This window comes from Biomphalaria glabrata, chromosome 15, assembly GCF_947242115.1.
Source record: "Biomphalaria glabrata chromosome 15, xgBioGlab47.1, whole genome shotgun sequence".
In the NCBI taxonomy this organism is placed as follows: domain Eukaryota; kingdom Metazoa; phylum Mollusca; class Gastropoda; family Planorbidae; genus Biomphalaria; species Biomphalaria glabrata.
Window position 1 is genome coordinate 896,367 of NC_074725.1, and position 12,636 is coordinate 909,002.

General features: G+C 34.8%; 1 protein-coding gene across 10 annotated transcripts in view; it reads left to right on the forward strand.

The window, feature by feature from the left end:
* Positions 1-12,636, forward strand: part of LOC106050656 (uncharacterized transporter slc-17.2-like) — a 41,200-nt gene that overhangs the window by 15,514 nt on the left and 13,050 nt on the right. For all 10 annotated transcript variants that reach the window (XM_056011896.1, XM_056011895.1, XM_056011894.1 and 7 more), the window contains exons 6-8: positions 3,928-4,064; positions 10,110-10,259; positions 11,707-11,839. In XM_056011896.1, coding sequence (XP_055867871.1) covers positions 3,928-4,064; positions 10,110-10,259; positions 11,707-11,839 — 420 coding nt within the window. The remainder of the gene's footprint in view (positions 1-3,927; positions 4,065-10,109; positions 10,260-11,706; positions 11,840-12,636) is intronic.

The following is a 12,636-nucleotide window of genomic DNA, read 5'->3' on the forward strand; positions in this document are numbered from 1 at the left end:
TTCAAATGAAACCAAGGACGAAGATTGCAGGGTGATCAAAGATCCTGTGTTTGTAGATAGTCAGAGAACCTCAAATGAGAACGAAGATGGTCGGAAAGTCAGGGACCTTAACTGAGAATGTAGAGAATCAAACAGTCAGGGACTTAACTGAGAATGTAGAGAATCAAACAGTCAGGGACTTAACTGAGAATGTAGAGAATCAAACAGTCAGGGACCTTAACTGAGAATGTAGAGAATCAAACAGTCAGGGACCACTTAATAACTGAGAATGTAGAGAATCAAACAGTCAGGGACCACTTAATAACTGAGAATGTAGAGAATCAAACAGTCAGGGACCACTTAATAACTGAGAATGTAGAGAATCAAACAGTCAGGGACCACTTAATAACTGAGAATGTAGAGAATCAAACAGTCAGGGACCACTTAATAACTGAGAATGTAGAGAATCAAACAGTCAGGGACCACTTAATAACTGAGAATGTAGAGTGATTGTAGAGAATCAAACAGTCAGGGACCACTTAATAACTGAGAATGTAGAGTGATTGTAGAGAATCAAACAGTCAGGGACCACTTAATAACTGAGAATGTAGAGTGATTGTAGAGAATCAAACAGTCAGGGACCACTTAATAACTGAGAATGTAAAGAATCAAACAGTCAGGGACCACTTAATAACTGAGAATGTAGAGAATCAAACAGTCAGGGACCACTTAATAACTGAGAATGTAGAGAATCAAACAGTCAGGGACCACTTAATAACTGAGAATGTAGAGAATCAAACAGTCAGGGACCACTTAATAACTGAGAATGTAGAGAATCAAACAGTCAGGGACCACTTAATAACTGAGAATGTAGAGTGATTGTAGAGAATCAAACAGTCAGGGACCACTTAATAACTGAGAATGTAGAGTGATTGTAGAGAATCAAACAGTCAGAGACCACTTAATAACTGAGAATGTAGAGAATCAAACAGTCAGAGACCACTTAATAACTGAGAATGTAGAGAATCAAACAGTCAGGGACCACTTAATAACTGAGAATGTAGAGAATCAAACAGTCAGGGACCACTTAATAACTGAGAATGTAGAGAATCAAACAGTCAGGGACCACTTAATAACTGAGAATGTAGAGAATCAAACAGTCAGGGACCACTTAATAACTGAGAATGTAGAGAATCAAACAGTCAGGGACCACTTAATAACTGAGAATGTAGAGAATCAAACAGTCAGGGACCACTTAATAACTGAGAATGTAGAGAATCAAACAGTCAGGGACCACTTAATAACTGAGAATGTAGAGTGATTGTAGAGAATCAAACAGTCAGGGACCACTTAATAACTGAGAATGTAGAGTGATTGTAGAGAATCAAACAGTCAGAGACCACTTAATAACTGAGAATGTAGAGTGATTGTAGAGAATCAAACAGTCAGGGACCACTTAATAACTGAGAATGTAGAGTGATTGTAGAGAATCAAACAGTCAGAGACCACTTAATAACTGAGAATGTAGAGTGATTTTAGAGAATCAAACAGTCAGGGACCTTAACTGAGAATGTAGATAATCAAATAGTCAGGGACTTAACTGAGAACTTAGATAACCAAACAGTCAGAGACTTAACTGAGAACTTAGATAACCAAACAGTCAGAGACTTAACTGAGAACTTAGATAACTAAACAGTCAGAGACTTAACTGAGAACTTAGATAACCAAACAGTTAGGGACTTAACTGAGAACTTAGATAACCAAACAGTCAGAGACTTAACTGAGAACTTAGATAACTAAACAGTCAGAGACTTAACTGAGAACTTAGATAACCAAACAGTCAGGGACTTAACTGAGAACTTAGATAACCAAACAGTCAGAGACATAACTGAGAACTTAGATAACCAAACAGTCAGAGACTTAACTGAGAACTTAGATAACCAAACAGTCAGAGACTTAACTGAGAACTTAGATAACCAAACAGTCAGAGACTTAACTGAGAACTTAGATAACCAAACAGTCAGAGACTTAACTGAGAACTTAGATAACTAAACAGTCAGAGACTTAACTGAGAACTTAGATAACCAAACAGTTAGGGACTTAACTGAGAACTTAGATAACCAAACAGTCAGAGACTTAACTGAGAACTTAGATAACTAAACAGTCAGAGACTTAACTGAGAACTTAGATAACCAAACAGTCAGGGACTTAACTGAGAACTTAGATAACCAAACAGTCAGAGACATAACTGAGAACTTAGATAACCAAACAGTCAGAGACTTAACTGAGAACTTAGATAACCAAACAGTCAGAGACTTAACTGAGAACTTAGATAACCAAACAGTCAGAGACTTAACTGAGAACTTAGATAACTAAACAGTCAGAGACTTAACTGAGAACTTAGATAACCAAATAGTCAGGGACTTAACTGAGAACTTAGATAACCAAATAGTCAGGGACTTAACTGAGAACTTAGATAACCAAATAGTCAGGGACTTAACTGAGAACTTAGATAACCAAACAGTCAGAGACTTAACTGAGAACTTAGATAACCAAACAGTCAGAGACTTAACTGAGAACTTAGATAACCAAACAGTCAGAGACTTAACTGAGAACTTAGATAACTAAACAGTCAGAGACTTAACTGAGAACTTAGATAACCAAACAGTTAGGGACTTAACTGAGAACTTAGATAACCAAACAGTCAGAGACTTAACTGAGAACTTAGATAACTAAACAGTCAGAGACTTAACTGAGAACTTAGATAACCAAACAGTCAGGGACTTAACTGAGAACTTAGATAACCAAACAGTCAGAGACATAACTGAGAACTTAGATAACCAAACAGTCAGAGACTTAACTGAGAACTTAGATAACCAAACAGTCAGAGACTTAACTGAGAACTTAGATAACCAAACAGTCAGAGACTTAACTGAGAACTTAGATAACTAAACAGTCAGAGACTTAACTGAGAACTTAGATAACCAAATAGTCAGGGACTTAACTGAGAACTTAGATAACCAAATAGTCAGGGACTTAACTGAGAACTTAGATAACCAAATAGTCAGGGACTTAACTGAGAACTTAGATAACCAAACAGTCAGAGACTTAACTGAGAACTTAGATAACCAAATAGTCAGGGACTTAACTGAGAACTTAGATAACCAAATAGTCAGGGACTTAACTGAGAACTTAGATAACCAAACAGTCAGAGACTTAACTGAGAACTTAGATAACTAAACAGTCAGAGACTTAACTGAGAACTTAGATATCTAAACAGTCAGAGACTTAACTGAGAACTTAGATAACCAAACAGTCAGGGACTTAACTGAGAATGTAAGAATCAAACAGTCAGGGACTTAACTGAGAACGTTGATAACCAAACAGTCAGGGAATCTTAAGGTGCAGAAGACGAAAAGAAAACGTATATAGACTGCAGGTAAACAACGATTTTGTCTGCACGGAATGCGGGAAAATATGTACGGGTCACGTGAAACACTGCACTCGTCCTGTATCTTCGAAACCGAAGACATTGCCCTTAATACTGGAGAGTCATTTTTCCTCCTGTGTTTCTATACAGTGGTCTGTTTCATCTATTTCATTTATAACTAGTTATTGGCTCTCCCATTTGATGAACATTATTGTTCCCCCACTTCTATAATAAAAAAGCGTTACCCACCACTAGACAGTTTCCGGACACCCCAATGACCAAGGCTGAGCCCAACACTGAATTGACAGTGGACTACGACTCTACGCAACACTGGACTATGACTGGACGCAGCGCTGAACTTTTGGACACACTAGAGAATTGTGACATGACACACCGCTGAACTTCGACGGGACACGCCACTGGACTTGGACTAGCCACACCATAACACAGTTTTGAATGTCATGCATGAAGCATATTAAAGAAGCGTATTAAACATAACCTTTTTTTTTTGTACGTAGCTGCAGTCAACTTGATCTGGTTGCCAGTTTGGCACTTCCTGTTCTCTGTGAAACCAGAACAACATCCGTATGTCTCTACCAAAGAAAAAAACTACATCTACGCTCACAGAGCTGACCTGGCCACATCATCGACTACGGTAAGCCATACAAAACAATTACAAAGTGGTTGATTGAATGCTACGTTAGTTCATTCTGCTTGTAATACTATATTGCAGTGATGCCCAAAATACGGCTCGCGGCCAGATTCGGCCCGCGACGTGGTTCAATCCTGCCCGCCGAAACGTCGGCACAATGTATAGAAAATACCCCTACCCCCAAAAAAAGGTTGAAAATGTATATTTACCTACTTTTGTTTTTTTTTTTTTTTTGCATTTTTATCTCTGATGGATCGTTGCCATGGCAATTATTTGTGCGTTTATGAAATGTAACTCTGGAGGTAGAGTCTACCTGGAAAAGTGATTGGATCTATACTTTGTGAAACATGATAACAAGCCAACGTGTTTGTTTTGTTATGATAGAAATTTGGCTGCTTTAAAAATAACAACATATAAACAGCATTATATAACAAATATGAAGGCTTTCTTGGTTTGAGCCTGCGATGAATGGTACCATGCATCATGTCTCCATATGAATACACCTGTGTATTATGCCTTAGGCAACAAAGATGCATCATGGCACTGTGTACCGTGTGGGTTACCTCAGTTTACATCAGGACTGTTTGATTCCTTTGATGCGGACACTTCTAACCCATACAACATCCTAAACACCATCCCAAACCAAACTCACCAACCACTAGCCAGATCCACTCCTGTTAAACCTAAATCTACTAAAATTAATACAACAGCCTCACTAAACAAACCTACGAAAGAAGTAATACCAAAATACCTTAAAACCTTAGTAATAAATTTTCAAAGCATTAGGAACAAAACAGCAGACTTAGAAATTTTATTAGAATGTGAGAAACCAGACATAATTGCAGGCACAGAAACTTGGCTACATCCTGAAATTTATAATGCAGAAATTTTCAATAGTAATTATGAAATTTTTAGAAAAGATAGGGCTGATAATCATGGAGGAGTTCTTTTAGCAATAAAAAACACTCTTATAGCAGAAGAAATTACCTTACCTAACCCAAAAAATATAGAATCAACATTTTGTAAAATTAATACCACCTCAACATCCCTAATAATAGGCAGCATTTACAGACCACCAAATTCTAGTTTAGAATACATGCAGGAACTATGTAATCAGATTACTACACTTAAAGAGACAAATAAAAATGCAGTTTTTTGGATTATGGGTGATTTCAACCTACCTGATATAAATTGGAAAACACTAACCATAGATAAACACCAAAACCTTAAGGACATAAATGAGCTTTTCATAGAAACTTTACACAACCTAAGTTTAGATCAAATCATTAAAAAGCCAACTAGATTAAACAACACATTAGATCTCTTCTTAACCAACAGACCTGGATTAGTAGTTGATTATGATATTATCCCTGGTCTATCAGACCATGAGATCATAAAAATACACAGTCAGATAAAAGCAGTTGCCAATACAAAACCCAAAAGAAAAATATTACTCTGGAATAAATGTAACCTAACACAACTACACCAAGCTGCATTAAACTTTCAACAAACATTCTTATTAGAAAAAGACATTAACCAACCAGTCGATGACCTCTGGAATTTCATTAAAAACCATCTTAAAAGCATTATAGAAAATCATATACCAACTAAATACACATCAAGCAAAATAAATAAATGCTGGTTTAATAATAGACTAAAGAAGCTTTGTAAGCAGAAGGAAAACCTATATAGAAAATTTAAAGAAACTAATGCAGAAAGAGTTTACAAAAAGTATATAAAAATTAAACACTTAACCCAAAAAGTAAGCAGACAGCTGCAGAGTGAATACATAAACAATGTAATATCTAAAGATAACAACAAAAACCTATGGTCATACATTAAGTCTAAGAAAATGGAAACAACAGGCGTAGCGCCATTAAAAGATGAACATAACATAATACATAATGATAATGAAACTAAAGCAAACATCCTAAACAAATACTTTGCATCAGCATTCTCAGCCCCAGGAGACAAAGACATATTACTGAATTTGAACCAAGTAGACAACATAGAAGATATAGTAGTACAAGAAAATGGAATTCAAAAACTATTAGCCAACACCAAACCAAATAAAGCTTCTGGACCTAATGGTATTCCAGCTAGATTACTCAAAGAACTAAGTAATGAGCTAGCCCCAGTGTTCAAAATACTCTTTCAGGCTTCTCTTAACCAGGGCAGAGTACCAAAGGACTGGAAAGAAGCTAATGTCACCCCCCTATTTAAAAAAGGAGAAAAATCTAACCCAGGAAACTACAGACCAGTATCACTTACCAGCATCACATGTAAAATCCTAGAACACATAATATGTAGCAACATCATAAACCACTTAGACAAACATAATGTCCTCACACCATACCAACATGGCTTTAGGAAATATAGATCATGTGAAACACAACTAATAGGACTAATTGATGATTTCTCAAAAGGTTTAGATAATAGTGAACAAATAGATGCTATCTTACTAGATTTTTCTAAGGCTTTTGACAAAGTTCACCACCATAGTTTGCTTAAAAAATTAAAATATTTCGGCATTAATGGTCCACTGCATCAGTGGATTAAAGACTTTCTGATAGGGAGAGAACAAACTGTAATAATAAATGGCTCTAAATCAACACCGATAACAGTAAACTCAGGTGTACCTCAAGGTCTTGGGTCCACTACTATTTTTAATTTACATAAATGATTTACCAAATTGCATTACTTCAGGAACAAAAGTCAGATTATTTGCAGACGATTGCATAATATATAGAACAATAAAAACAACACAAGACACAGATATTTTACAAAGAGAATTAGATGAATTACAGAAATGGGAATCAAATTGGAGCATGTCTTTCCACCCAGAAAAATGTCAGTTGTTAAGAGTAACAAAAAAACTAAAACAAATTAATTCCACTTATCTTATTCATGGCAAACCAGTAACACAGACTAAAAACGCAAAATACCTAGGTGTTATAATAAATGAAAAACTGTCATGGAATCCACATATTGATGAAACTACAAAAAAATCAAACAAAGCATTAGGATTTATTAAAAGAAATTTCTATAAATCAAATAAGAACATAAAACTAAAATGTTATTTAACCTTGGTTAGGCCAATAATAGAATATGCATCCTCTGTTTGGGACCCCTCAACTCAAGAAAACATTAAGAAACTAGAACAGACACAAAATAGAGCAGTGCGATTCATAACAAACGAATATTCACATTTGACTAGAGTAACACCTTTAGTAAAATCACTAAATTTAGAAAGCCTTCAGGACAGAAGGCTCAAAAGTAAAGTAGCAATCATACATAAAACACTGAACCATAATCTTCAAATACAAAAACAAAATTTAATAAAATACTCAGAAAGACACAAAGATAAAGGCACATTCCTCGTTCCATATGCTAGGACAAATTTGTACAAATACTCCTTCTTCCCTAGTGCTATTAGAGCATGGAATGGGTTGCCTGAGCTAGCCAGGAAAACCAGTGACTTGGCAGAATTTAAGTCATTGGTTAATATGCATGACTAAATGCATGACGCGTAGGACGTAATCATCTTCTTTTTTGAAGTAACGTCTGTATTATATAAGATAAGATAAGAATAAAAAAAATTGTTAAACTACGGCAAGAGATTGGAGGATCGATGGGAATATTTACCAAAAAGACAAAAGAAAATAAGTTCATGGTGATGCCAGCTACAATGATAATCGTATGTTGAGTATAGAAATAAAGCCATTTTTAGATGAGTTAAAAAAATAAACCTCAAACATCCCATTAAACAATGTAAGTACTAGATTCAAAAGTTCCTAATCAAATAGTTTCAGGTTAGTTTCATTTAGTTTTTTGTGACTTATCGATTAATATGGCCCGCGACACGATTGTCGGAAATAAAAATGGCCCGCAGGTCGTATTTGGTTGAGCATCAATGTGGTGTTTTATCCCCCTTTTAGATTTGTTATCTTATGAAGGGTTATGCTCCTTACATACTGTGTACGGATGGAGACAAGATGGCTGAATAAAGAACCATTATGTTGACACGCGAGTGTAAGTTTTTTAATCAAATAATTTCTTTGAACAGCGCAAGAAAATTAGACGTCAATAATTGAGGTGAAGAACGTTTAGACGTCTAGTTGTCAATCTACTTCTTATCTTGTTCTTACAAAGTTCTTATCTAGTTCTTACAAAGTTCTTATCTAGTTCTTACGAAGTTCTTAACTAGTTTTTATCAAGTTCTTATCTAGTTCTTACAAAGTTCTTAACTAGTTCTTATCAAGTTCTTATCAAGTTCTTATCAAGTTCTTATCTAGTTCTTATCTAGTTCTTACAAAGTTCTTATCAAGTTCTTATCAAGTTCTTATCAAGTTCTTATCTACTTCTTATCAAGTTCTTATCTAGTTCTTACAAAGTTCTTATCAAGTTCTTATCAAGTTCTTATCTACTTCTTATCAAGTTCTTATCTAGTTCTTACAAAGTTCTTATCTAGTTCTTAACAAGTTCTTATCTACTTCTTATCAAGTTCTTATCTAGTTCTTAACTACTTCTTATCTAGTTCTTATCAAGTTCTTATCTACTTCTTATCAAGTTCTTATCTAGTTCTTATCTACTTCTTATCTAGTTCTTATCAAGTTCTTTTATCAAGTTCTTATCTACTTCTTATCAAGTTCTTATCTAGTTCTTATCAAGTTATTATCAAGTTCTTATCTAGTTCTTACAAAGTTCTTATCAAGTTCTTATCAAGTTCTTATCTAGTTCTTATCTAGTTCTTATCAAGTTCTTATCAAGTTCTTATCAAGTTCTTATCTAGTTCTTATCAAGTTTTTATCTAGTTCTTATCAAGTTCTTATCAAGTTCTTATCTACTTCTTATCTAGTTCTTATCAAGTTCTTATCAAGTTCTTATCTACTTCTTATCAAGTTCTTATCAAGTTCTTATCTAGTTCTTATCAAGTTCTTATCTAGTTCTTATCAAGTTCTTATCTAGTTCTTATCAAGTTCTTATCAAGTTCTTATCTAGTTCTTATCAAGTTCTTATCTAGTTCTTATCTAGTTCTTATCAAATTCTTATCAAGTTCTTATCAAGTTCTTATCTAGTTCTTATCAAGTTCTTATCTAGTTCTTATCAAGTTCTTATCAAGTTCTTATCTACTTCTTATCAAGTTCTTATCTAGTTCTTACAAAGTTCTTATCAAGTTCTTATCAAGTTCTTATCTACTTCTTATCAAGTTCTTATCTAGTTCTTACAAAGTTCTTATCTAGTTCTTAACAAGTTCTTATCTACTTCTTATCAAGTTCTTATCTAGTTCTTATCTACTTCTTATCTAGTTCTTATCAAGTTCTTATCTACTTCTTATCAAGTTCTTATCTAGTTCTTATCTACTTCTTATCTAGTTCTTATCAAGTTCTTTTATCAAGTTCTTATCTACTTCTTATCAAGTTCTTATCTAGTTCTTATCAAGTTATTATCAAGTTCTTATCTAGTTCTTACAAAGTTCTTATCAAGTTCTTATCAAGTTCTTATCTAGTTCTTATCTAGTTCTTATCAAGTTCTTATCAAGTTCTTATCAAGTTCTTATCTAGTTCTTATCAAGTTCTTATCTAGTTCTTATCAAGTTCTTATCAAGTTCTTATCTACTTCTTATCTAGTTCTTATCAAGTTCTTATCTACTTCTTATCAAGTTCTTATCAAGTTCTTATCTAGTTCTTATCAAGTTCTTATCTAGTTCTTATCAAGTTCTTATCTAGTTCTTATCAAGTTCTTATCAAGTTCTTATCAAGTTCTTATCTAGTTCTTTTCAAGTTCTTATTAAGTTCTTATCAAGTAAGTTCTTATCAAGTTTTTATCAAGTTCTTATCAAGTTCTTATCAAGTTCTTATCTAGTTCTTACAAAGTTCCTATCAAGTTCTTATCTAATTCTTATCTTACATGAAAATGTTATGTTTTGTTCTTTTTTCCCTCGTTATTTATTTAAAGACTATATTTAGATTTGTTAAAAATGTTCCAAAAAGATTGTTTTGTTCAATGTCGGTTAAAACGTCCTGATTTCTATGTCTTTTTCCACAGAAAGTGAAAACGCCTTACAGAAAGATGCTGACGTCATTGCCTGTGTTAAGTTACTTGCTGACCTCTTCTTGCCACGCCTGGGTCAGTATAGTCATGTTCACTTTTCTACCTCTCTATCTGACCCGGGGGCTACAGTTCACCGCGGACAAGGTAGGGCTAGCTTTTCATGTATTTTAAAATACACTCAAATGGTTAAACAATAGAACTTATTTTAAAACATAATGTTTTAAATACATAAAAAAAAGCACAAAAGGATAACGGAACATAAGCACAGAAGACCCCAAAACTTGTTACTTAATTTTTACTACATTAGTCAAAGGAAGATATTAAAATCCAAATGCTGCGCAGTCAAACCATATTATCTATTTGTAGGATCCTGACGTAGACAGTTACATACTCCGTTATATAAACATATCTGTAAGGCAGTGGTTCTTAAGTACAAGTATTGAACCAATGTCACACAAAAAGGAATGCCTGGTCGTGTAGTATGTGCTCTGGACTGTCGTCTTGTTGGTCCTGGTTTCAAACCCTGCCCGCTGCTTCCCCCCCCCAGCCCTCCCATCGGGAGGCTTGGACTAGGATGTAATCATCTTCAATTCTGAAGGAACTTCAGAAACATGTAAAACAAGCAAAAAAAAACAGCACCACTGCTGACACCAAAAAACATTTATCTTATGCTGGTTTATGAAGACTCTCAATTGCAGTGACTAAGTGTACACCAAAGATTCAACGCAAGGTATCGTCAGTTTACCTCCGTTTAGTCCAACCCGAAATAGTCGAGGCAGTAATTTCTTATTTTTGTCGCAACAAATTCGAAGAAGGGAAATATTCTTGACGTCACAAAAAAAAATTAGAATTCATCTGTAAAAATTGTGACATTAGAATTCCTCTGTAAAATTGATGACATTAAAATAATGTCTCTGTAAAATTTGTGATATTTAAGTTCTCTGTAAAATTTGTGGCATTAAAATTTCTGTGTAGATTTTGTGACATTTGAAATCCTCTGTAAAATGTGTGACATTAACATTTCTCTGTAAGATTGGTGACATTAAAATCTCTCTGTAAAATTGGTGACATTAAAATTTTTCTGTGAAATTGCTGACATTAAAATTTCTCTGTAAATTTAATGACATTAACATTTCTCTGTAAAATGTGTGACATTAAAATTTCTCTGTAAAATTTGTGACATTAAAATTTCTGTGTAAATTTTGTGACATTAGAATTTCTCTGTAAAATGTGTGACATTAAAATTTCTCTGTAAAATGTGTGACATTAGAATTTCTCTGTAAAATGTGTGACATTAAAATTTCTCTGTAAAATGTGTGACATTAAAATTTCTCTGTTAAAATTTGTGACATTAAAATTTCTCTGTAAAATTTGTGATATTAAAATTTCTCTGTAAAATTGGTGACATTAAAATTTCTCTGTAAAATTGGTGACATTAAAATTTCTCTGTAAATTTTGTGAAATTAGATTTTCTCTGTAAAATGTGTGACATTAAAATGTCTCTGTAAAATTGGTGACATTAAAATTTCTCTGTAAAATTTGTGACTTTGAATTCCTCTGTAGAATTTGGTGTGTTTGCCTTCTCTTTCAGTCTGGTGTATTGATCTCCGCCATTTTGGTGGCCCAGTTTGTTGGTACGTTTATGTGGACAGGCGCAAGTAGTTGGATGATGACCAGGCCTTCGATGACCACCTCAAAAGTCAGGAAAATATGTATTGTCCTCGGTAAAGTGTGGACATTTCATTGATAAATAGACTAGAGGAGGATGTCTTGGTGGATGCTTCCTGTCTGTATGTGCGTATATGTGTCTATTATTTCTCAATTCGTATGTGTGGATGTAGGAGGCGCGGTGGCTGAGCGGTAAAGCGCTTGACTTCCGAACCGGGGACCGGGGGTTCGAATCCTGGTGAAGACTGGGATTTTTAATTTCGGGATCTTCGGGAGCCTCTGAGTCCACCCAGCTCTAATGGGTACCTGACATTAGTTAGGGAAAAGTAAAGGCGGTTGGTCGTTGTGCTGGCCACACGACACCCTCGTTAACCGTAGGCCACAGAAACAGATGACCTTTACATCATCTGCCCAAGAGACCACTAGGTCTGAAAGGGGAACTTTACTTTCTTTACTTATGTGTGGATAAATGTGAGTCGATAATTGTGTGTATGCCTCCGTGTGTTCAAATATAGGTGGATATGTGTGTATGTGCATATGTATTATATGTGGATGTTATGGAGTGTGTGTGTGTGTGTTTCCATGGTGACGGTGAGAAAACGTTAGCGATTGGTTTTGTAGCTATGCAGTGTGAATGTTGAAATTTGAGCCGATTAGTCGTAATACAGACGTAGGGAGAAGAGACGATCTAGAGCATGGGTTCTCAACCTGTGGGTCGCGACCTCCTTGGAGGTCGATTGACGATTTGCCAGGGGTCGCCAAAGACCATTGAAAAAAATGGATTATTTTTGTCTACTCTTCTAATGCTTTGTGTGTATGCGGGGAGGGTGGGGGGTCGCGGCAGATTGGAAGA